At 41.8% G+C, this 27,460-nt stretch overlaps 1 protein-coding gene across 1 annotated transcript in view; it reads left to right on the top strand.

The window, feature by feature from the left end:
- Positions 1 to 20,524, top strand: part of LOC139661453 (kin of IRRE-like protein 3) — a 58,353-nt gene extending 37,829 nt beyond the window's left edge. Inside the window, exons 6-15 of the mRNA XM_071539879.1 lie at positions 3,083 to 3,231; positions 3,421 to 3,548; positions 4,178 to 4,304; positions 11,705 to 11,805; positions 13,773 to 13,971; positions 15,532 to 15,639; positions 16,201 to 16,284; positions 16,587 to 16,696; positions 17,447 to 17,533; positions 20,063 to 20,524. Coding sequence (XP_071395980.1) covers positions 3,083 to 3,231; positions 3,421 to 3,548; positions 4,178 to 4,304; positions 11,705 to 11,805; positions 13,773 to 13,971; positions 15,532 to 15,639; positions 16,201 to 16,284; positions 16,587 to 16,696; positions 17,447 to 17,533; positions 20,063 to 20,524 — 1,555 coding nt within the window. The remainder of the gene's footprint in view (positions 1 to 3,082; positions 3,232 to 3,420; positions 3,549 to 4,177; positions 4,305 to 11,704; positions 11,806 to 13,772; positions 13,972 to 15,531; positions 15,640 to 16,200; positions 16,285 to 16,586; positions 16,697 to 17,446; positions 17,534 to 20,062) is intronic.
- Positions 20,525 to 27,460: the final 6,936 nt, after the last annotated feature.

Raw genomic sequence — 27,460 nt, forward strand, 5'->3', positions numbered from 1 at the left:
ACATATCTCGGAGGTAAAGCTAATTAATGAATTGTGCAGCCGCGCCACTCTCCGTCATTCCATTTTTTGACACAAAAAGCGGAACTCTCTTTATGCCTCCCAGTGCATCCCGCCATGAGCCGCAGCCACAAATATGTGCGAGAGAGAAAATCATGCGTTAACAATAAAGTGTTTTACTGCCCCTGTAAAAAATAATACAAATAAAGGGAAGTGTTTTAACACAGCAAATTAAATTGATGTCACTTGCTACACCGGCAGTTGGTGGGGAACTGGTGATTTGGTTTTGACTAGTATGCTCTTTATATTTAATGCCACAGGTGTAATGCTAGACAAACACGGCACTCGCCTTTTCTTTGAACAGAAAGACACTCAAATGACAGCCTCCGTTGCACGTCTTCAACCCCATGTCAAAAATTTAATGTTTTTCACGATGTATCAGAAGAAAATACATATAACATTGTTTTTCTCTTCCAATATTAGGCCTCTTGTCACATTGTGTCAAAGCAGCAACCATCTCGGTTGTGTTTTCATTTGTGTCTTTCTGTAGCGACAGATCACAATTTGATGTCCATGTCAAAACGACAGCATGTTATTACAATATCGTAGGGTTTTTTTTTTTTATATTCCACTGGTATTTTGACAGTCATCATTATGAATATGCATATAAGGGGAGAATAGAACTGCACTCTAGTGTGCTTAACCATGCTGACAATTGTGCGGCTTGATTTACCATGCTGATGGCATAGATACCTATTTAATTTAATTGAATTGTCACTGTTCAGCAAATAGTAAATTCTCTTTCCCTTTCATACCTCCATCATCCTCTGGTTTCATTAATGGCAGACTTGTTTATCTGTATTATAACAGCGTCAGTGTACACACACGCGCACATACACAAACACGCACATATTGTACACATAAAAACGCACGCAAACACTCAAGTGCACCTGATTCACACCCCTTTGTCTGAGCTAAATCCCTGAATAGGATAAACCAGAGTAAAGTGAGTCAGCTATTGAGTAAGCATGCACTGGCCCCTCTAACCTCCCAATGGGAATGCAGGTGTTTGTGTTACCCTGGGCCAGCTATGTTTAGACATGAGTCTTGGAGAGCGCCCAGCACACCAACAGTGCTCCCATACTCCCTGCAGAAGACGGCATTCTGTCTCCGCTCCCTCTAACGCTGTCTAGGCCTCCCAATCCTGGCAGCCTCAACCTCCATTTGGGAGCAACCTGCTGCCCGAACATCTGTGCTTACCTCATTACGGCTCCTGCGGTATCAGCTAGTAAAACCTATGTGCAAACCATTCTGCATACAGACAGTGAAATACAGAGAATTTGTGCAATTGTCGTCATAATCAGCATCAGTTATCATTGTTATCATCATCGTTGTCCTCATCATGATCATCTCAGTTGTCATCAGCATAATTTTCATCATCATTATCATCGACATCAACATCATTGTCATCATTGGCATCATCATCATTGTTCCCATCATCATGATCATCTCAACTGTGATGAGCATAATTCACGTAATTATCATCATCATCATTTTTTATTATCGCCATCATCATCATTGTCATCAACATTGTCATTGCCATCATCATCATCACCATCATCATCATCGTCATCATTGTCATCATCATCATCATCATCATTGTCATCATCAGCATTGTCATCATCTTCAGAAACAGCAACAGAGACGTCTTCAACCATTCTCCTTCATATTCGTAGACACACTGGTTGAGTGATGCGATGAACATCAACAATCATCATCATCATCATTACCATAGTGATTATCATAATCTTTCATTCAAAACATAGCATACACACTTGCTTTTCTTTTCCCTGTGCCGATACTTAAGGGATACTTGAGTAGCTGTTCGAAGAATTAGGTTGTGGATGTATAAACTGCATATATATTCTCTCCCTAGACTCCCCAACAGAGAATGCATCTGATATATAGTTACTTGCACACACACACACACAAACACGAGTATGCCCTACACTAGAATACTACTACTGGATCAGTTATATAAGAGGCTAAACGGGCCAAAAACACCCGTCTGCCCTAATTTCAATATTTTTGGCAACACAGGTGTCGCTGAGCTCTCAACTGCATCCTTGTCACACAGTAAGAAGAACACAACTTTGGAAAAGTCTGCTGTCTGAAAAAAAAAAAAGAAAAACATGCAAAAAAGCCTGTGAAGCCCAATTAGAATTCTGCTTCACTTCACTTACTGATTGAATGAGGTAATCTGTTCTCATTTAAATGATAGCATTTCAGTCAAGCATGGGGCCAGCTTAGTCATGGGAAACAAATGAGTTCCCTATCCCGTGAAAACTGCTCTCAGTACTGGCAGGAATAGAAAATGGAGACAGGCACCGGTTCTGTTCTCATTGTTTTCATTCACCACATAAGCATGCAGCCACGTCTCTATTGTGGAAGGTGGCAGCGTTTAGATGCATGATGCATTGAAGGTCCCAAAACACCATGTAAATTTTCCAAAGAGACCCGAGACGTCCGCAGATGCCTCGGCTCCGGTTTTATAAATGGGCCTTGTCTCTCGCAGCAGCGGAGAGCCGTCCACGCCACGCAGAGCGAGACGGCACTGCCCGTGACATCATAAAAGTGTTACCTAAACACGTAGGGAGTGTCTGTATCCCCATCACAGAAGCCATCGTTCACAAACACAAACAGATGTTCTTTATGTGATCCCGTGTCAATTTATTAACGTCAGCTGTTGTCTGCAATACAGTATGTGTCAACCGACGTCTTCAAAGGTGGGGGAGCTACCCATTTGTCATTTTGTGATTTGTTTTTCTTAGCTGGCACTCTGCGCTGCGCTCTCTGCTTGGCGTAATGAGGAACGTGCTGTCTGCTCTGAGTCGCCAGGGAGCTTGTCACAGCATGGAGGGCTGCCACAAAAATATGCTGAAGCCAGCACAGAAACCTGCCCCAGAATGATGATTTATTCACACAAAAGAACGCTATTGACACAAGGAGGGGTGAAAACCTGTCTTAATGCCTCTTCCCTTTCCCTTCATTTTTGTGTCTCTCTCCCTTCTACTGTTCTCATCAGGTGGGCCAAAGGAGGAAGCATAATCAAGGAGGTCTCCGGAGACACCTATGAGGTGATTGTGGACCACTCCTTTTTTACAGAGCCCGTGTCCTGTGAGGTCACCAACCCCCTCGGCAGCACCAACATCAGCCGCAACGTTGACGTCTACTGTGAGTGGCTCCTTAGGCAATTCTGTATGCCTTTTCATAGTGCTGTTCAGTAATGCCAATGACGTGATGGTGCATCATTATAGATTTTTTGCTGTGTCTTAAATTTTGATACTGAAGTGTTGGTGCCACCACAGTTTATGCCTGATTATGGATGAATCGTGACCAGTTTGATTGTGTTTATTTCAACAGTTGGTCCTCGCATGGCTGCGGAGCCCCAGTCCTTACAGGTGGACCTGGGATCTGACGCTGTGTTCAACTGTGCCTGGACAGGAAACCCCTCCCTTACCATAGTCTGGATGAAGAGGGGCTCAGGAGTGGTGAGCTTTTACACTGATATGCATTGCTTTTGACCTTTGTTTCAGTCTCTGGTACATTCAGTGGTTTACAGTAAATTCAAAGCTGTATTTCTCTGATAAATCCTATGATCTGGACTTTGATCCACTGTATAATATACAGGGAAGGATGGTATGGATAAAGATGGTGCCAGCTATATGCAACATTTACTATTCAATGGCATACTATGTTTTCTGGGCTTCCATGCCTTATAAGAAGTATTAGAGTAGGTAGCTGACCTCATAGCTAAAACCAGGTGTTTGGAAATGGCCGTTAATCCTAAGATTTTGAGGCAGTTGGAGTCCCAGCCTGTTTACGTCTCTGCTCTCTGACACTTGGCTTGAGATGCGTTGATTTGATCTAAGAAGCAGACTCATTCCACCTTTCCCTTTGTCAACGTCAAAGGGCAAAGCCAACCCCCTTACTCCAGTGAGCTCAGCCCCTAAATTGGATTTTAATAATTGAGGAGAGGTGCCCTTTAAGGCATTAAACGGTCCATGTGCTGCCTTGCTTTTTTTTTCCCGCGGAGCTGCCTTGTTGCTGTCACAAACGTGAAGGTGCCTTTGCTGTCATTGCTCATTTGGTGATCTTTGACTTTACTTTTTTGCTGCAGGTTCTGAGCAATGAGAACATCCTGACGCTGAAAGCGGTGAGACAGGAGGATGCTGGGAAATATGTTTGCCGTGCTGTGGTCCCACGAGTCGGGGCTGGGGAGAAGGAGGTTTCACTCACTGTCAATGGTAGGCTATAAGACATTATTGATATGTCTGCACACAAACTGCCACACATGCACACACACACACACAGTTATCAAATACATACACACACATACGCGTACACACACGAGTGTGAATCCTGAGGTCTGGGGTCACTGCCGCCAAGAAGAAAACAATTTGTCACTGCAGTCTGTATTCTGCTTCCTCTGTGGTTTACAAAAGGAATGAAAAATATAAATCAACCTTCAATCTGTGGAACTTCCAACAGATTAAGCTCTACCGTTTATTTTCTGTTCACCAGTCTTTTCTTCGGTAAATCACTATTTTGGAGCCAAGGTTAATTTGCTTAGACAAGTATAGAAATAAAACAGCAGCCATCACACACACACAGCCCAAGGATGTGACACGTAGCATATCCATGCAAATTAATTTTCATGACAAAGGTAATGTGATAAAACAGAACTGTTTCATCAAGTGTCATCATTTTGGAGTCTTATATATAAAGCAATAAATATAGAGACCGACTGTGCTCTCTTTTCAAGATATGGTCGCGCATTTCATAAACAGACGAAATGTACTTAAATGCTGATTATATTCTGCAGGAGTCGCAGGGAAGCTGCCTTTTCTGAGGCAGTGACTGACTAATGAATACCAGCCTTGGTGGGAGACCTGGCAACTCTCAAACAAATGACTTCATTATCAGTGCTTGATATTCACAGAGCGTGCTTTGGTGTGGCAGAGGCTCTTGGTTGTGGGATTTACATGTCTCTTAGAGAGTCTTTTCTCCCCATGTCCATCTGAAAGCAACCTGGGCCAAAACAAGAAATTGAGCGAGGGTTTTAAGATGTTGGCAAGATGTTGTTGACTTGATCGCTGGCAGTGTTTCAGAGAACATTTCAAAAACGAACAACACAGAGTTTGCCTGTAAGCAACGTTGGTGCTGATTTGGGGATGAAGATATATCATGTAGCAAACAGTACTGTATGTGTAAAGATTTTCTTTTCAAAACTCAGACAGTAGTTGAGCATATCAGAGTGAATGGGATACCAGCACCCCCTCCAGCACAAGATCAGAACCATGAGCTTCTATGAACTGCAATGAGCTCCCTCCTCAATCAGTAATTCAGTCAAAATCAAGGCAGAACAGGTGTAAAACAAAATCATGACTAATTCAGTCGTCTCCCATTCTGTTGTTAGCAACTCATACTGGCATCCCTTCTGCAGCCTGAATATGTAAACAAAATACATAATATCCAATTTGCCGGTTTGTTTTGATGCATCTCTTTCTTGCTCATGTAACTATGGAGATTGTGTTGTTTTTGAAAACAATGCCATAAGAGAAAGAAGATGGATTGTTTTAATAAAGATTATAACACAGCAGATCTCAGAGCACATTGGAAAACATACAACAAAGCTGAAATGGCATGTTTACTTGGTCTCCGCAGACTTCATTCAAGCATTATCCAAGTTCTTTGGATGTCTTCGAGTCTCTTTTATTTGTTTATATTCTTCCTCTCTTCTTCTGCGTCGCGCGCCTCCCGGCCCGAATTTGTATTTGACATTCAAAAGCTGCCTTCCTTTTTACCCTTCTGAATAATTGAAATTCATCGCTTTTCTCCAAACCACATGAGGAGTCCTGAGTCATATTTTTTTTTCTTCCCCAGTCCTTGAGGCAAATCAGATTGTCAAGCCTGTGAAAGTACAAACGGTGCGGTTGAAGTGGTTGCACGTGGGGAGCTCTCTCCTGTGGTCGGTTCATTGATTGTCCTATGCCACTGTCTCAACTGTGGATGAATGTGCGCACTCCTCACCTCTCATCAGCTCCAGCCCAACATCTTTGACAGTTGGCGGGACTCAATTGATTCTGACAGTGAATGAGTAGCATAACGAATGACCGCGCTTCTCTGGAGGACTGCCTTGATCACATCTCAGGCAATGAGCAGACAGGAATGCAGCGCATGTTTAGACTGTTCATGATGTGAGGGCGTCTTCTGCATGTGTGAATGTTTTTGATATTTGTTTTCCCCGCAGTTATCCCCCGCTTCTTTTATGCCATCAATTAAAATACATGTTTAGAATTTGTCATTTTCCTTTCCTTTCCTCTCTCTCTCTCTCTCTCTCTCGCTCTCTTTCTTTCTCACCCTCCCTTCTGCCGTTGTGTGTCACTGGCTCCCACTGTGGCATACCACACAGACATGAGGAACCCTGCTTTCCCCTGGGAAGAATGTAATTTAATTATAATCAAACAGCTAGCAGGGGAGGCAGTTTGTGTTTAAATCACTAATGGATACATATTGCTTACTCTAGTTGAACATTTTCACAACGGAAAGCACCTCAGCATTTGTTTGAAGCCATGCTTGAGTGTAATTATTCTATAGGGTGCATGTCTGAAATAGTTAAATTGGCTACATGTGTGAAGAAGGGGTGTACACTTCCATGCGTGTGATTATTTATACAGTACACAATATGTATGCATGGGTTTTTCCACTACCCTGAATGAGTTGGAATTGATTGAATTCAACTGACATGCTTGAGAAGATTTAGCCTGCATACACTTAAGGTCCATATGTTCATGGAATACAGACTAATTTATATGTATGCACAGGTGTGAGTCTGTACATCTGTCCAGCGGTGTGTGTGTGTGTGTATGTGTGTGTGTGTGTGGGCAGGCCAGTATGTATAATCATACTCTGTTGGGCAGCCTAGGGAGAGAGCCCATTACCACATTAAGGGAGAAACAGGGCTGGAGGATCCCCCAATATCCCACAGAGCACCAGGTTGTTATAAATCTTTTTTTCTGTCTTTCCTCCTTCTAGACGCAGCCTTTATATGCCTTGTAAATTAGCATTTCAGCCTTCCTCAAACTGGCAATGACACCGTCTGAGAATAGTGCAAATTAACGACAGAGAAAACTGCTTTTAAGATACAGTACAATTTATCTGACCAGTTCAATTTAAGTATAGTAAGAGATCCTTTGGAGGACTTTGTAGTTGTTAAATAAGATACTTGCAACTTACTTTTCCCATTATATGTACCTGTCACATGTACTTATAAAAAGCTCAGATACTAAATTTCAGCGTGAAAAAACATCTTCAATCCAATAACTCACCATATAAAAAAGCTAGTTGCGGGGCAAGTTGTTTCTGCAGGAGGTGCCATGCAGCAGTTCCGGCTTGTATCTACAGGCTTATAAGAAGTGCCTGAGATTGTTATGGAGCACAACAGCTCAGAGGTCAACAGCTCCAAGGTTCCTTCTGTGTGTCCAGGGATGGTATAATGGTCAAGAAATCTGCCTCTGGATGTACAACCAATGAACTGGAAAGGAAGCCTAGAAACGAACAGAAAACCCGGCACACTAGGACTCACTTTCCACATGCCAAGCTGTAGATAGACTACTGAGATGGAACTGACCCAGGGCTGGAAATGGGCCGGAACACGTCGTTTCAGAAGTAAACCTTCAAGTGTGTTCCAAATCAGATGGAATTTGTTTTTTCAACTAATGACTATGGATCTTTCTCAATATGTGTTCTTGTGTCCTCCATGATGTGTTTGATGTAATATTTACTGGCCAAATTATGATTCCAAAACAAAAACTCAGAGAATGGAGCATGGACAAAGATCTCAGAAGTTTACTTGCCAACCGAGGATGAATCAGATTGTGACTTGGGTCGGTGAGAACGAATAGGAAACCCCAAGATGCATTGGGAGAATGACACATCACATCCAAACAGCGCAGTCTATAGTACACAGCCGTATAAACTGTGGAAATGAACGCCTAACAACATCAAGCACACAGCCCATCTCAAGCTGTAAAGATGTGATCTCTCCTCTTGTGCTCTTGAGACATTCGTTCCCTCCGAGACAACTTGGGAAGAATGTTCTCCACAAAGACAGAAGTATCAACTTGCCATTCTTAGATTTAATAATCACCTTAAGATTAACATTTCTATTCAAAATGGATAGTTGTATGCATTGCACACTGAGGAGCACCCTCTTCAGTGTCAGCAGCCATGCGAGCGCATTGAACAAGGAACACTCTCCTATAAAGCTCATTTGGGCATAAAAATAGAAACACCCTCCTGTTCATTGTCTCTGAGGCAGTTCCAGACTTTTCATGTTTTCTGGCATTAGGAGGGAGTTTTTGCTTGTAAATACTGACTAAACCACAGGAATAACATGAGTTCATGAATTTAGTGCTATTATCACCCATTAAAAAATGTAAATATAGCCAAAGTGCTAATCGTGGGTGGATAAAATGATTTGTGTCTGGCTTGTGCCATCTACTCTGACTTCACTGTAAATGCACTGTATATATATAGTCTCCTGTGGTATTTGAAGGGAAGACAATATGCATCCCACAGCATGCAGGAAAACAGAGAGGGAGAAAAAGCAATCTGGTCCCGGTTGTAAAGATGTATTGAGACAAAATAGGGAAAGATGGTGAAGTTGACTGTGAGAGCACTCGAGGGCTTCTGGAGGTAAGTGTTCCAGTTCAGAACTGATGACTGCTATAAAGAACAAAGTTCATTTGGGCAGAAAACCTTAAACATTCTGGGGGTCTACAAAATCCCTGTCCGATTTTTCCAACTCCATATGTGACATGTTTATGATTTCTGGCTTTAGGGGATAGATTACATTAAAGAAAAAATGTGAATATAGGTATAGTGCCAATAGTGGATGGAGGACGATGACATTATTTGATTCTGGCTTGTGCAATCCACTGATGTGGTGTGTTGTGCTGTCTACAGTATATTTGAAATAAATCATGCAAAAAAAGCAGGATTAATATTAACAGTAATGAATCTTTCTCACCCTCACATTTTAAAAAACTGTTAACTTATATTGAGGCATAAGTATTGACTGAAAGAAATCTTCTCTGATTAAATTAACTGAAAACACTCAAGAATAAACACATACACAGGACCTCCATATAAAAAAGTAAAATCTGGCAACCACTGACCCCACTAGACCTTTTTCTTCTGTATCCCTTCACCCTGTGCTCTCTCCGTCAAAAAAGAAAAGAGAGAAATCACCAGAGCCGCTGTGAAGTAGCATGGAAATGTCAAACTGTTGTTCAAAGCTGATGCCCCACAGTGTCTTCAATTTAGGAAGGAAATGTAAGGCCCGGCCTTTGACTCTCGCTCCGATATCACGTAATCAGATGGCAGTGCCCACTCCAAAAGTTGACACCTCCTCTCTTGAATGAATAAAACATGTCACGCAATATTTTGACTACCTCCCCTGACACTAACACTGGTGTAGCAGTGCCACCCACCTCCACCCACCAACTTGTTCATTCTCCGATCACACAGAGTACACAAACTCCTTAGGAACCATTCCAAACAACCACACACACACACACACACACACACACATACCACAATATAGCACTACACATACTCAGACAGTCTGAGCCAGGGAGATAAAGCTATCTAATTATATTCCTCATTTGCAGCTTTGATCCATAGAATAGATCCTCCCCAGCCACTACCGCACGCCTTGGGCAGCCTGCAAGCAATTGATCTTGCTGTGTGTTTACCATAGGAGCCCATACGAACCACATATACACATTTCACACGCGCATGCACACATACACACATACAGATGTCCTTATATCAAAAGTAACACGTAGATACAGTACGTGTTACAGTGAACAGTCTAACAGTTATCCCGTGTCGGCGAACCAATGTAAGGAAGGGACCAGTTTTCAATACAGTGTGTGTGTTTGTGTGTTTGTGGGGGGTTGGAGGGGGGGGTTGGGTTGTTTGCTACAATCATTCCACAGCAGTAGCAGCAGTAGCAGCCTTCCAGCATCCTCCAGTAGCATACCAAGACACCATCTGGCAGAGTCTCATTAAAATGCTAATTCATTTTAATAAGAGACAGGTAATAAACTGCAATTATGTATCGTCAGAGAGATGCCAGAGAGCGGGAGTTTGAGGGAAGTTGGCGGGGAAGCGAGTTGTCTTACTAATCAAGAAGCTGCCTCTCCAGCCACCCCCTCAAACACACACTCTTAACCCTAGCCATCACAAGAGATGTGTTTAACATTTGATTCTGCCAGCCATTTAAAGGCCTATTTACCAATTCACAGGATAAGATGTAACTTTGCCTTTGCGCTATTTTCGGGGGAGCGCCGACACAGAAACTGCGTGTCAGAGGAAGTGGAGGTGGGTGAGAGCGAAAGAGTGAGTCAGTGGAGTTTTCAAGTGGGCACCTCCCATCCGTTTATTTGAATTAGCGCTTCCACAAGACTCATCAGGAAGTTCTGGCGTCCCGCAGCCCCAACCACTCTCAACACTGATCAGTATTTTATCTGATCTGCATTACAGCGCACCTATACTTAGGCTTTCATCAAAACCACAGCATTACATCCAAGGATTTCTACTCTCATCATTGGTTTCAACTACAGGCTAATGGAGCGTCTTGAACGGCCTGCTCAGCAGTTCGGAAATGGAATGGCAACAACAATCATCACTTAAAGGACAGCTGACCCACTGTTGAAGCCTATACTTGCAGCCCCTGTTGAGAGACTGGCCCCACAACTGGCTTTGTTTACATAGTGATTCATTGCATTAAAAGGCTTTTTCATTCACTCTTTAGCTTACTGTTGAGCTTTTCTTAAAAGCATCAATGTTATGTGACAGCTAAACACAGGTTTTACATATTTTAGAGGCTGTTAAGGTTTGTGTACAGTTGTAATATTTATGAACAGTGGAGTAAAACAGACCAGTGTTTTGAGTTATAATGGGTTTTATTCCAGAAGGCATATGTAGGACATGTAGGAACACACCAAAATACATTTTGGGTTGGATGCTTGAGGAGAAAGAGGTTTCCATGTGAGTAGAGTGGGTACTAGCGGCTCAGTCACTTGCTAACCTAGTGTTGGGTGAAGGGTCAAATCTCCTGTGAGTAAATTGAATGAGGAGAAACACTGTGGCAAGTGTGTTATTTTTCCACCGCGGCATTTTTCTCTTTCCATCTCTGTAGTCCTGATTATGCTCCAAAGAAATGCCTCAGCACTCTCCACTGTGATCCTTATCTCAGTGGGGGAAATCAAGCCAGCCATAAATCAACTATTTCTCCATCCAGAATGAGGTCTGGGTCCACACTCATGCCCTTCATTCAGTCCTGGCCTGTCCTTGGTTAGATTGCGTCGAGGGTTGAGGCATGTTCATATCGAACCACAATACAATCTTCCCCAGGAGTCCCAAATTACTGTACACTTCAGGTATTCCTAGTTGGAATTGGAGAGCGGATTTTCTCCGGGGAGAAGACGACAGCTAAAAATCAATTACAATACAACGTGTCACAAGAACTTGATTAAGCAGAATTGTCACATGACCTCAAACTGAAAATGAATTTGATGATTCATTTTTCACTGTATCTGACTCACTTTCAAACTTTTATGATCATTCCAAATAGGGCCTCCTACCATCTCCAGTACTCAGACTCAGCAAGCGCTACATGGGGAAAAGGGACAGATCAAATGCTTCATTCGAAGTACGCCACCTCCAGACCGCATCGTAAGTATTTGAACTATTTTATCTTAAATGTCATTGCTTGATTTATGTTATTTTAGAACAAGCACACCCGAACAGCACCCAAACAATGCAAATTACATGTAAAGTATAATGACCCCTTTCTCATGACAATATTTGATTGATATATCCATTCATGGGAGAAATCAAACCATTGTACAGTAAAGTATAATGCCCTGACAGCTCTATTGCTCTATTGATTAAACTATCTTAAAACATGGGCAGTGCAAGCAAGCAAATGAATGTTATAGTATTTCTCGATCATTTGTTTTTGTATGAATAGGGGGGCATGAAGCATAGCGAGCTTAGGCCCTTAATTTCTCATTTAATGCATACTTATACTCTGTTAGCACAGATCCCATTAAGATTTATGGACCTTAGATAAACAGCCTACTCTCTGAGCCCCCCTTTGTGCTATTATTAATTTCTGTGTGTGTGTGTTTGTGTGTGTGTGTGTGTGTCTGTGTGTGTGTGTGTGTGTGTGTGTGTGTGTGTGTGTGTGTGTGTGTGCGTGTGCGTGTGTGTGTGTGGGTGGGCGTGCGCATGTTTAATTGCGATGCACTGTCATCTAATGTGTGTTTTGTATATTGATGCCCAGCATTAACCAGCCACATAATTAATATCCAGTTTATTTGATGGGTGAGCCTGTAGAGGCAGTGGTTACTAGGTCTTGAATAATAATCCTGGATTTCAAACTATTTATTCTTCACATTATGAAAGTGTCATTACAGAGGCCCTGTTTTCCTTGCCATATGTCAAAAAAACAAATAAGACAACAATTGTGAAACTATACACCACCTACTGTCTTTTTTCTGGTTAGAATTTGTGAGTCAGAAAAAAAAAACACTTTTCCTTTTTTCTATGATATATTACGCTTTGCTTAGTTATTTCAGAAAAAGAACATGACGTAGTGTGCATTTCATTCCCTAACCTGGAGGTCAATGAAAACAGTATATTTTCACTTCAGAAATGCTTGAACCAAGGTTAAATTTATAATACTTAATCTGCATCTCATCACTCTATTCAGCCACCAGACGATTTTTGCAAACTTGAATATGTTGTCTTGAATGAAGTCTTGAATGTGTTGTTTATCCTTGAATTTTGATTCAGCTCTACCCGTCTTTATCCAGTAAAATCTATGTCCCCATTCTGTAGTTGCACTGCCAGTTAAAAGTACTTAACACTGGAAAAATTAAGCATGTGATTCACACTGCGGCCGCCCAAAATGAATGCACTCTGTATTTTGAAGTGCCTTGAATAAAAACAGACACTAAATGGCATATGCTAAATTAGCACAACACGGCATAAATCGTTAATCCGGTGAGTAAATCTTATTTTTTTCCCACAATGTCACCACAGCGCCATGAGCATCAAGAGGCAAATTCAGATCAGTCTGTCAGGCGTCAGGCACATCACTCTATACCTATGATAGATAGATAAACTTTATTGATCCCCGAGGGGGAAATTGGGTTGGTCATGTGCGCATAGGAAGAAAGATCACACAGTCCATAAAACACATAGAAAAAACAATACATTCCAAGAAGACATAAATATTGCTCAGGAACCAGCCAGAGCCGATAAAAAAGAAACAATAGTAAAAATCCATTGTGATACCAATACAATGCAATTCCAATACATACGGCAAGATATAGGCTTTTACAGTACAGCCAGTACAGCAATACAAAGCCTATTCTTACACATAAAAACAAAGGCCAGTGAATACCCAATACATAGGCTACAACATATAATAATAATATAATAATATGCACTATAACATGGAGAAAATCATTTTCTACAAACAATGTCTGCTGTTTTTTTGTGATTTGAAAACATTTTAGCTAGCTAGCTGTAGCTTGCAAAACCAGTGCGCCATGGGACTGTTCAAACTCTGTACTTGTTTTGGTGCATTAATTTTAACACATACCATCTCTTTTCCTTCCCTCTCATGTCAGGCCTGGTCCTGGAAGGAGACGGTGTTAGAGTCCGGGACGTCGGGCCGCTACACGGTGGAGACGGTCAGCACGGAGGAAGGAGTCATCTCCACACTGACCATGAGTAACATCGTCCCCGCTGACTTCCAGACCATCTACAACTGTACAGCGTGGAACAGCTTTGGCTCTGACACCGAGATCATACGCCTCAAGGAACAAGGTGGGAGCCAAGGTTCGACAGGTTCCACCTTCCTCTTCTTCAAATCACGTGGCCGTGGTTCCCTGGTGTAGAGTAGAGCTGAAGTCATAATGCTGTGGTGTTTGTGCGTCTGTGTGGTTGTGGCAGTCTTGTTGTGAGTGTGCGTTTGTGACTGCACATGTTTGCATCTATGCCTGTGTGTGTGTGTGTGTGTGTATGTGTGTGAGATGGGATTTGATAGCTACTTGGTCATCTATGGCTTGGATTTGAATGGATGATGTTGACGCACAAGATGCTTCATAGATGTATATAATCAAATGACACATTCAGTATTATAGCGCAAGTATACAACTATATGATTACTTTGATGTATCACTTACATATAGAAGAATATGTTTTTTTCCAAATCCTATCAGAAGTAAGTTGTTGACAGAAGAATGTCTAACACCAGCAGATGTCAAAATGTGGCATTCTACCAGTTTAGACCTGCAAGACGGAATAAATAGCACATGGCAAGAATTCTGAAACATTTGATGAAAATGTAATGACACTGATACATTTCTTGCAAATTAATTTTCCATGTTAACGTGTTAAGGTGCAACTCACGAACATAGTCATTGCAGTCGGTGGCCCTGAACACATTCTGCATCCTGAATATACAAGATACTGTGCAGCACACAACACAGCAGACACAGCTCTCTGCTTTCCGCTTTCTTCGAGCAAAAGCTTCATTAAAGCATCCTCTATTTGTTTTGCAGTGCTTCATAAATGAGTACTTTTCACTTGTTTACCTTCTTCCCTTTCCAATCAGGGAAGCTGTGTTTTCTATCCACTTATCCCAAATGATAAATTATAAGCTGCTTATGTGAAAGTGACATTGATCAATGAAGACATTAAATAGGCTTTAATGGCGTAGGAAGAGCACTCAGTTGTTTTGCATTTGTTTAAAGTGCGAGAAGGTCATTAATGTGGGTTGGTAACTCAGGTCCTCATTATAGTGCACTTTGTAGCAGGACCAGCATATATATACATATATATATACACACAGTATATATATATATAGATATATATATATTTATATGTGTGTGTGTGTGTATATATATGCGTGTGTATAACACACTCACACTAATGCACACACTCTTACACTCTGTTTAGTACTCAATGAAAATAAAAGCTCTCAGCCAAATACCTTTATTAGCTTAAATGAGTGTAAATTAAAAGTTATTAGACAGTAGGATAATGAGATATCTGTTTACCCTTGCTGATACACAAAAGGTTTACTAATTAGTTTTCCTTTGAGTTTGCTGTTGGTTGAGTATACAGGCCATAAATTCATTTCATGCCATTGTGCCCATGGGATAATGTCAAAGTATCTTAAAGGGATAAAGTATAGCATATCTTCCCTTCGTTTGTGTGTGTTGAAGAGGCAAATGTGTGTGTGTGTGTGTATGTCTGAGAGAGATGGCCTCTACGTCTTAGTACTGTATTGTATTCTACTATTCTGTACCATACATATTGAGTGTATGGGTTGGAAATCTTTACAATGTGTTATTGTAGAAGGACATGTTCTTTTGGTTGCAGAATCTCTTCCTGTGGCTGTGATCATCGGTGTGGCCGTGGGAGCCTTTGTCGCCTTCATCGTCCTCATGGGCACCATCGGCGCATTCTGTTGCACCCGCTCCCAGAGAAGTATGTCTCCACTTCCCTGCTGCACCCACCGAAGCATGCATGCCACAGCCAAAGTAGAAGACATGGTCCTCAGGCGCCACTGCCAAATGTCCATCTATTCAAATATGTTGGCGAGAAAAGTAATTTCATCTCATGTTAAGTCTGCGAATCTTATTAGTGCAAAAATCTGCCAGTATTTGACTTGGCTCAACAATTTTGACATCTGTAAAGTGGAGTGGCATACCTGACTTCAGGATGATGCCGCTTTCTTCAAGAAATATTCTGACTCAAGATAAATTGCATTTGAACTTGGTGCCAGATTTAACACAAGATCAAATCACTTGTTAAGATGGACAATTTTGGTGCAGAGATAGCCAGAACGTGTTAAGGGCTCATGTCATGCAATCTCAGTCTGAATGCACTCCCATTTGAAGCTACTTCCATCCTGTGTTATGTTCACTGCCACCCATCCATGTACCAAGTCACTCAGGTTAGAGACAGTCAGCCACTGCCACTGCCACTTTCCAAGAACCAAACTGTGCTACTGGTCCCCTCAGCATGTCTATTGTCTGTATACTACAGAGGACGCGCACCTGGTTATGCCCTCACTGCCCGTCTCCATCTGTGCTCACCAGAGAGAACTTGCAAGCAAAATTAAGACAGAAAGTAAGACTTTGTTATATGACAGTATCATCAGCATTGTCCCAAACAGAATGAGCCGCCGTGGAAGGCTGTGTGAGATTGCATATGTATGCAGAAAAAGATAATCTTGTGTTGGCAGGAAACAAATGATTCATAATGCTTTGTATTGTTTTTCGGGAAATGGGGGAGCTCTCGCAAACCAAACCCAGGGATCCTGCTAAATTCCATAGTATTGCAAAATGCACTGGGGGAAATTATAGTATCAACAAATACAGAAGGGTGTTTATCCAGCTTATTGAGATACATGTCTCATCTGTTTCTGCCAGATCTAAAAGGAGTCGTGTCGGCGAAAAATGACATCCGGGTGGAGATTGTACATAAAGACCACAATGCAGCACGAGAAAATGAAGAGCACACCTCCATGAAACAACTCATGGTGAGTGTGAGTGTCGCGCCATACTACTTTTCACTTCTTGTTCCTGTTTTCTTACAAAGTAAACACTCAACAGAATGTATACTTTTATTCTGTACGTCCTGTTGATACTCACAGCAAGATAATGAATGCCTTTTATCTCCGGGATAGCTTTAATATTAACAGCAGTTTCCTGCAGAATAAGCCGCTTTATGAATAATGGAAAACAGAAAGCTATGTAGACAGTATATGCTCTGTGGTAAGGACACAGTGCCTATATTTAGCAATATTATGCCACCACTCCTGTAAGCAGAATAGGCCCCTGAACAGTGTAGCTATGGAAATGTTAAACTCATATTGGGTAATCTTACAGTTGGTTTACTACTGTATCTGCATGCCCTCTAGACACACAGAAAACCCCTGCCTCTTTGGTATTGAGTGTTGTGGTTTCTATGCAGTATGTCCCAGGGCTGCACTAGTTACAGTGAGAGGTCTTGGATTACATCTTCCTCTAAAATACCTAATAGGTACTTAATGTTACTGTAGGGGAAACAGCTTGGATACCTTACACATCTGCATTTTGTAAGAAAAAAAAGATTCATGGATACATTATTTATGCTCCTTGCTAACCCTGAGTGAAGGTGAAACATGCCTGAATGATTTAAGAGTTTACAAAAAGTGAAATCCTTCCATCTCAGGATGTCTTGACTATGAATGGAAGTTGAGAAACTACAACCGACTCACGTGTCGCATTTCTCCTTGATTTCTTCGCAGGTCGAGCGAGGAGAGTTCCAGCAGGAATCTGTTCTGAAGCAGCTGGAGGTATTACAGGAGGAAGAGAAGGAATATCAGCACATTAAGGTACGAATGAGGATCAATGAGAGCGTGAAGGAGGGAGGGAGGGAGTAAGAGGAGGAGAGAGAGCGGGTACAGGGGGAGAGAGTGGTTATTGAAGGCATTATGCCCTCGGTCTTCAACTCGGGGACCAAGATGGCTGAAATGCATTAATCCCTCTCCTGCCACCCGTGCTTTAGCAAAGATGAAGCCAGGGGCAAAATGAATCCAATTAGAGGTCTAATTTAATTAATTAGGCCATCATCAAAGGTGGTACAAGGAATCAAAGGCCATCTGGCCCTGAAGCTCCAGAAGGCAAGAGCCAGTGATGTCCAATATATATGTGTATATGTAATATCAAACATTTAGTTTCCAGTCCATCATGTTTACCACTAAAACGCAGCAGCAGCATCACAGTCAGTCGTTGAGTTGTGTGGGTAGAATAGGCTAGAAACACTAAGCATAGTTCTACCATAAATCATCCCAAAGTGTTGCACAACTTTACCATAAATATTTACAGAATATTTTATGTGTAGACATGTTTTAGAAATAAAAAACTGAAGGACATTAAACCACAGAGTAGATGGAATCTGTTTTGATTGTGAAAGACAATAGGTAATGAAATGGTTGTTAAAAAAAGGTATCAAATGCATATTTTATATGCACTCTATAGTATCACAATATAGAGTGCATCTTTTAATGTTTTTATATCTTAATCCTAATATCAGGAAAAATGTACAATGTACTGTATATTCTAACCTTGTGTGTATGTACTGTGGATGAGGCATGTGGTCAGCACTTTGGATGGATAGTTTAGAAAAGATAAATGACTAATATAATCTCCCAGCAGATACAGAATTAGATCATATATTTTGATTTTCATCAGTCATGCTCCAGCTATCCCAGTCATTGTTGCATTTTTATAATAAGAGCTTACCATTTTCAAAATCGAATTATTAGAGAAGTGAAAACGAAATAGCCTAAACAAATAATTTCCCATTCACTACAATAGTTTCCACATGCAGGATTTGGGCTGCATCAACAGAATACTTACCATGGCTCGCATTAAGCAAACGCTCAGGGGATAGAAACAGAAATAGTCTCCGCTCTGTCAACAATGTGAGAAAGATCCCACTATATCTTGTGAAGTTGCATTGAAACAGTCACCCTGCAATTTTTTTTTCCATATTCTGTTCTTATATGATACAAATTCCCATTATTTAAATATAAACAAATACAGAAGGCATTTGAAAAAGGTATTAAAATAGAAGGTGAAGGTGGTTACTATCCCTTATGAAGAACTCCGTTGGTTCTTTTCCATGCAAATACATAAATGCAAAGTCAAGTGCAGCGGTTTATCTTACCAGGTGGGCGCAGTTTATTCCACCTCCAACTTGGCATACTTGTCAGTCAGATTGAAGATGAAATCTCACACCCGCCATTTATATTCAACAAATAGATGTTATCATCATTACAACCCTTTATGAGTAATTAGACGTAGATGATGTCTATTCACACTCTCCGTGGCATGCCAGAGCAAATCAGTGCCCCTGCAACAAATCTTGTCCCATTGATTTATCCCTTTGTCCAACCGAATGTTAGCGCTGGCACCCTGGAGTGTACTGCTGTTGTCTCTGTCTGCATACCTGCTCCCACTGGGGCCGGCTTTTTTGATCCTAGTTAATGAGAGCGTGCATGGGACCGGAGCGCAGGGGGACTGAACAAGAGATAAAGGCCAGACGCAAACAGCCTCCCTGTCCGCCGTCTGATAATGACGAGCATAACGAGGATCCTCTCAGGTTGTCTCAGTCATTTCCCCGTGATTAGCATTTTTCTTTGGGGATTTGGCATTGTGCTCATCCTGGCTTGACATTCATTCACATCCATTCACACGCAGACACGCAGACATGGAAACACACACACACACACATGCACGCACGCACACACACGCGCCCTAACTGGACCCTTAGCAACAGCGTAGTGCCTGGAGCCCAGCAGACAGACAACAAGCAGGACAGCTGTGGCCTCAGAACCCGTTTCTGTGCATACATGGAATTACAGACACTACAATTGGTTTAGGTCCAATTACAGCTGGTATACGGGTGAACTTTGCTGTGACATGTTGGATCCAAAATGTGATTCATCAAGGCCCGCTTAATTAGCGAGAAACATGATTTTAAGGTTAGCATGGGGGTTGACTAAATCATAACACTAAGCCTTGCCACAGTTTTTTGTTACTTATTTTCGGATGTGATGTACACAGCAGCCTGTTTCCTTATTTATTCGCCAATTTGAATGGTAATTAATGCCAGTTTGACCTTGACTCTTGTTAAGCTTTGAGAAGAATAAATGCATATAAACGAGGGGACGGTTTTATTTTTCATTCTGCCCTCCAGAGATGTGGTTCGCTGTTACTAAGAGTAAAAAAAATTAATAATTATAATAAATGATTAAATAAATAAATAAATAAAGCCGTTGCATGCATTGTCATATTGCATATTCTGTGATAATTAGGAAAGTCAGAGCTCATTTCAAACTTTCCTGTGCTTTCAACAGGACCCGACAAATGGCTACTACAGTGTCAACACCTTTAAGGAGCACCACACCCCTACCATGGCAGGGAACCCGTCCACCGAGGTGAGGAACCCCACCAACACTGGGACTCTGGGCAAGCAGCGGGTACCAACAGGCATGTCCTTCACCAACATCTACTCCACCCTGGGCGCGGGTCCCAACCGCCTTTACGACTACAGCCAACGCTTTGTGCTGGGCATGGGCAGCAGCTCCATCGAGCTGTGCGAGCGGGAGTTCCAGCGGGGCTCGCTCAGCGACTCCAGCTCCTTCATCGACACGCAGTGCGACAGCAGCGTCAGCAGCTACAGCAAGCAGGACGGCTACGTGCAGTTCGACAAAGACAGCAAGGCGTCGGCCTCCTCCTCCTCCCACTATTCTCAGTCCTCCTCTCAGAACTCAGACCTCACCCGGCCCCTCCAGAAGCGCATGCAGACCCACGTCTGACCACCAGGGCGGGGCAGGGTGTTGGTAAGGAACAGCCAGCCACGATTGTTTCGAGAACTGTGAGAGAATCGGCTCCTGGGAGGCCAAACGTCGGACACACTGCTTAACCGTTTTAATGTTTCTTCCGGAAGCCTGGAGATGCAGGAGGAGGAGCTGGTCGGCTTTAATTCAACATTTGACTTGTTCAGACTTCTCGATCAAGAAGCCTTATATTTCCCTCGTGATTAACTCCTCAACCACCTCCTTTTTTTTTAACCCATAATCAGAATTGTGCCACAGATAGGTTATTTGCCAACACAGAGACAACACAAGCTTGGAATTTGAACATTCCAATACTTGGTTGCTGCATTGGGGTTATTAGAGGATCAGAGGGCAGGAATATCACAAGGCCATGTGTGACAATCAGCTCCTCTGGCAAAGACCTTTTTTGCCTTTTGTAGATTGTCAGTCAAAAAAAACAAACAAACTGGGATTGTTGTTATGAGTGTTGAGCTACTTGTAACAGCACGAGTACGAGTGCAAGCCAATATCCTGCTGCTCTCTTGTAGTTTCAAGCACAAAAATGAATGTGCACATGTGTTAGTTATCAAAGCTGTTCCTCTTCCCTCTCCCCCCTCCTCCCTTCTCCTCACACACACTGTGTGTTAAGCTTGGCTTATCGAACCTCGTCTCCTGTGTAGGTGGGATTAAACTTTCTACATGTGCCCACAGACTTCCCGAACAATTTTAAAGGACGCCTGTTTTCCTCTCCGCGGCAGCATCTGGGCCACAGAGCTGAGCAGATAAGACGGGCTGAGATCTCATCTTAAAGCCCTGAGTCAGTATTTGACAGTTTGTCAGTCTGAGATAAAAGAATATCAGTGTACATTATGCATCTATAATTTCTTTTCTAGCATCCTAATTTTTGACTTTGATTTCACTCATTTTGAGGACTCCAAATGAGAAATGAACGCCTCGTCTTTTCCCACACCCCTATCTCCTTTGCCTTGAGGGTCTATTTGAACTGCGTCAATACTAACTTTGACTAAGGGAGATAGACATACAGTATGTGCTCTTCTTTTGATGGGGAGCTGCAGCCTCCATGGTGCTGCTGTATAAGAGGGCACCAGGTTAGGAAAGCCCACAAACTCCAACATGTGTTGTACTTGTGAGATTCTCCTGCTATAACGCCACATATCGTCAGCCATATTCTTGGGGGTACTTACTGAATGAAATGTTATATTTTAGCTGAGCTTCTCATTGTGTGGCTCCCCCATCGCTGTCTTCAATGTAACTGTTGACACTGGAGCTTAGTGCACCCTGACTGTATACCTAACTGTGATCATGCTGCTCATCAAGGGACGTGAGAAGCAAATATGAAAATGTATTTTGTTTTCGTTTGCCGTCTGCTGTTCATTTGGCTACTGGGGAGCTGATGGTGGCTCCACGCTGACTCCTCTCAGCGAGCGTTGTTTTTTTTACATTTTGTTTTGTTTTGTACTGTACGTGACATATACATATATGAAATTTGATTTATTATTTAATCACTGACACTGTATTTGTTTGAGTTGAGAGTAGACGCACAGAAATGAGTAATTGAATTCGAAACTACACAAACGCTCATATGTTACATAAAGTTTCAAAGTGAGCCTGCTGTCAAGACTCTCAGTCATGCACAGTGCATGTTTTGTGGTTAAACACAAACACAAAGTAACACTATGATAGTCCCAGTGCAGTTTTGTTGCGAATGGCCTAATTAAGTGCATAGTGCAGATGAAGCAAAAAAAAGTGTGAGTAATACCATTGGATCTATACTATTGCCAGGATGCTACTACATGCTATCTCAAGGTAAATTTGGATATACCTCCAAATAAAATATAAGATGTAAGCTAAACTAAATTATAGTAGAACCTTGTAATCAGAGCCTGATGTTTCCTGAAGCTGTGAAGAAGCAGGCTGGGATTGATAAGGGCTAACCCTTTAAGCGTCTATCATCTCTGTAATGTGTCCACAATCCAGTCACAACTACATCATATGTTACATTGCAGTGGTTTTAGCCAAGAGCCTATAAAAGCCATTCAGATGTCTGTGGGCTTTCAAGGGCAGCACCAATCATGCTTTATAGAATCAGTCTGATCTGTATTTGATCAACTCTTTAAAGGGTAAAGAGTAGTTCCCGGAAAAAAAGCAACATGGCAGCATGTTACCGTAAAGCACTACTGACAAAGTGACTCACAGTGATGATATCGCTTCTAATTTGTCAAATCAAAAACACAACAGAACTATCATCTGTTACTTGATAGCTCATCAGATTAGCTTGTTTTTCAATATTTTAGGTAGTACAGCAGTCAAACGGGATGACGTGAGCCTGAAACTTTCTGAAACAATATGCCTCTCAGCCCATGAAAAACCAAGCATGGCATTTTCAACAAAAGCAAGTTGTTGCTGTAAGCACTTTACATATGATTATATTCAAGGCATTTGAATGGGGTTTTCCACTTGAGTGGCAGTGGTTTGGACTCTAATTTTACAAATGGATTGGCGCCCATTGTACAGCTTAAGACAAAAAGCTCTGTTTCAACGCTGATAATCCAGCTTGGCACTTAGCACACTGTATATAAATCTCTAATGCTGTCTTTTTCTGTATATAATTTTTGCCAGCTTTTCTTTCTTCTCAGTCGGTTTTCACTATATTAGAGCTAAACAAATCCCTGTGGCATCAATATTGTACAGACAGACAATCATTTTCTTTCTTTTTGTCTCTCCAAAATTTTCATCAACTTATCCCAACCAAGCTTGTCTTTTGCAAATGAGTGGTTTGTGTGAGCAGTTTTCTCTTCCTCTAGATCCCGCAGACAAAAGTGTCTCACTCTATACTGGGTGAGCACACAGCAGGCTGTAGGATGAGAAGTGGTGTGTAGGTGTGACAGCTCTGAAGTGAGATGCAGAAAGACCCTGCTCTGAGACACACAGCAAAATGGCTTATATTTTTTATTGTTGGTCAAACTATCATTTTGTGGCAGCTTACTGCCATTAGCATGTGGACACAGGTGCTCATATGACACATTGACTGCAAGCTACTACTGAATTAAACATTTCAGTTTGTTAATGGCCATTAAAATTGTTAGCAATGCTAGCTACCTTAAAAGGCTATATTTCTGGTTAATTTGCAGTTGGTATTATGATGACAGCCAAGTATGTTTGTGCGACCATCCTACAGATGGTAAAAGGATGACAAAAAAGATATTTAGCATTTTTATTTAATTTTCCTGAGCATCTATGAGTGGGGTATAGAAGTCTAACCAATTTCCACAATTTTCCTGCTTAGCACTGCCCCGCCACAGTATTCATACCAGTCAATTACAGTATGAACCAATTTCCATGGGACAAAATACAGTTTTTCATATGCATAACAGTTATATCATAACACAGTCCACAGTGTCATAACTCAAGTATGTCCACTATTCGAAAATGCCAAAATACACACTGTCACATATCTTTCCCTGAAAACAAATCAGACAAATTTGCTTTCCTTTCCAAAGACCCTTGGGTCCAATATAACTTATCTGATGCAACTCCTGCACTGATCCAAACATAATGCATTTCCCCAGTCTGGAGAATGTGCACACTGCACAGCAAACAGATAAATATTTGATGTGCTAGCCTTCTGCTCCAACCCCCCCACATGACAACTGCTACAGCGGGCATGTGTGTACGGCAGGGTGCTAGTGCCATGTCAGTCACATAGGGCTTACTTTAGGAATCAAAGCCCATGTGGGGACCAGTCTGCCCTGCTCACCTGTGGACGCCTCTCAGCTGGCACCAGCTGCTCCTGTTTGCCTGGCTACAAGCACAGCGCTGCTGCCAGGGCCAAACAGATGAATAAACACAAAGACCCTGAACAATTACAAGGGGGTTGCTGCCCTTCCCTGATAAAACAAAGCAACCTTTTCAGAGCAGTGGATGCAGGATAGTCTATTATTCAGCAATGCTAAAGACTGGCCCTTAATACACTGGGTTAGGGCATTTCTGGAGTGAGAAAAATAAGTAAGACTGGTTGGTAGTTCTTTGTAGTAGTTTCTGTGCCCACTGGTTATATTACATTTGTTTGATACCCAAAACTTTGTTCTTGGTCTGAATAAATTGAAAAAAAAAAAAAAAATGAAGAAATGAAGAAATAATCTAACATGCCAAAACATTAGCACTGTCAATATCTTGCTCATGCCTGCAAAGGGTGGTTTACATAAAGCTATCTGAAGTCTCCCTCACTGTATGATAGGTTTTACTGTCAATGATGGAATACATCGGAGAAGGTGCCATTTGAAACATTAATAGGAATCGATCACAATAGCCCTTTGATTACTGTGTAAATGCTTTCAACCACTCTCTCTCTCTTTTCTACCAATCAATATCTCGTTAGTACTTTAATAACATGCTACTGTAGGAAAAAAAACCAGACCTTGATTAAATAGTATTTGCAAATAATCCTTAGCATTTCTTTTAACCTGCTAGCAGTACCAGAAAGCAGTGGAGTGTGCTACATAAAACAATGCAATGAGTCATAGAAAATTAAAAGGATCACAGCAAAGCATTTGAAAGTCAATTTAGTATACTTTTCTGTGATTGTCAGTTTACCAGACTATCTGAATTGTTCTGATGCGGTAAATCCCATATGGTACTCCAAATAGGTTTAAATAAACAGAATCATTTGCAAGTACTACATGACCTAGGTCTGAAAAAAGTACATAACTTACATGGACATTTCAAAAGTTGGTATAAATAGTGAACCATAAGCATAACTGTAATGTAAAGACAAAATGTAAATTCTCCTGGGTAAACCACTATTTTCAGGCAGTGGCCCTCTGTATCTAAGGAAAAAAAAGGAAAAAAAAGTTGTATTTTACCTGTATTGGTCTGTGAATCTATGATGCTTTTGCTCTGTATATTTGGAGAATAAAAAATGATGTTTGAGTTTGTGTTTATTTTGCATTACTGTCTGCCTGTCAGTGAGAATGAATGGGTAAACTGGAGTGTGAGATTGCCATGGCTGAAGAGCGCTTCCTCCACCACATGAATAGCATCATTTGCCCAGAAGTCGGATCTTTGTGAAGAATAAAAGGCTACGTTCACACCGCAGGCCTTCATGCTCAATACTGAATTGCGGCTCATATCTTATTCTTTTGGATGACTGTTCATGTCTATTCTAAGATGTAACCCATAGCTGATACCAATATGAACTGACAACGATGTCAAAAAGGCACGAGCGTGCAGAGTAAGAGCAACAAAAGACGTCACATCTGTTTTAGTACCTCCGCTTCTCCCGCCTGGTTCTAACACATTTTGATTACAATATGTGCCTTTGAGTTTTGACCGAATTGAGCTGTCTCCCCAAATACCAATCAAGTCAGCTATTTCGCTTTCTTTCTATTTTTGTGTCTCGTTCTCCATGCTAATTCAGGATAGAATAGAATGCATCAGATCTGTGTCAGGGGGAAAAAATCTGAATTGGGATGCTTTCAGGTGCAGTGTGAACGTAGCCGACGAGAGAGGAAGAGGGAGAAACTGAGAGGGACCCGATAAGGAAGAGAGGGTGCATTCCAAAGAATCTTCCCTTGTAACCGTTACTTAACCATGCAAAAAGACTAACAACACTATCTTGTTTACAGCAACAGCCTGGGGGAGCAGTTGCAGGGGGAGGGAGAGTTACACGCATTCACACAGTCTCATGCAAGATCTGCCCAGCGCTAACACAGTTGGCCACTGATCAGCTCCACCGGAGCGGTTGACAATTAAGTGCCTGGCTCAAGGGCACTTGGATGGCATTTGTGACGGGCGGGGAGGGGAGGGGATGGAGTTATTCATTCACTCCCCCCTCACAGATTTCCCCAGCCAATCTCAGCCTAGATTCACACCATTACATTTACATGCAGCCTTTTAATCCATTAATAGGACCAACGCGGTCTTATTCCAAATGAAATGCCCTCATATAAACACTTTAGCCTGCTTCCAATCCAACTGAAATTTCAAAGTGATTTGGATTTTCTCATGCATAAAGTCAATACAAAGCAAAGGTCCTATTGCTCCTTAGCTGAATTAGGTAGATAATCCAGTTGCATGTGGCCTGCATGTTAACGTAGCATTCTTCAAGTCCTGCATCAGAAACAATTCTCTTGAGTTGTGAGCGCCGCGTGGCTCAGAGAGAGAAAAAAGTAAGCTACTGCACATCAAACCAAGTACCCAGACAGACAAAGGACTTGCTGTGCCTACATAAAGCTACCTACAACCAGTACTCTAGTCCTCATATTTAGAATCCATCTGCCAACGACATAATTTCCCTGGAAAAGCTTCCTTGCTGAATACAAGATGCTTGTGTTTTGCAAACATTATACAAATAGAGCCATTTGTGATGGATTTGACTAATCATCGAGATCCAGCTCATTACTAAACAGATCTAGGCCAGACATTTGCTTACTGTATTACTTTAAACACTCTCCTTGGAACCTGTTATTGGAAAGCACTAATCATTCATTTCTACCATTTCTGACAAAGTAGAAAGCTTGCCGAGCTCCCCATAGGCCTCACCTCTTCCAAGAGACGCAGTATTGTTCCAAAATGACTCATAAATGACTCTGCATCCTTTCAAATGAGCAGTTACAGCGGGCTATTCTGTCATGAATTACCTTGACAGATAATTGCATTTGAAATCCAATTTAACAAAGGCACAAATTCAGAGCGGATGGCAGAGTAAGCGTTCGGTGCGCCGACGCACTCTATTACAAAATTATCTACAGGCAGCTATTTACATGGCATGAGAGGAAGCGAGAGAAGGGGTAGGAAGGATGTATAAAGTGAACAATGGACGCAAAATTACTGAAACCCGCTCTATAAAATCATCCTGCCTAACCCGTCCTTATTGATGCCATTATAAAGCGTGCACGCATGTTGTGTGAGTGTGTT

The sequence above is a fragment of the Centroberyx affinis genome, unplaced genomic scaffold (assembly GCF_046629955.1).
Source record: "Centroberyx affinis isolate AG114_WGS23_722 - 3 ecotype Tasmania unplaced genomic scaffold, CSIRO-AGI_Caff_v1 ptg003530l_1, whole genome shotgun sequence".
NCBI lineage: Eukaryota > Metazoa > Chordata > Actinopteri > Beryciformes > Berycidae > Centroberyx > Centroberyx affinis.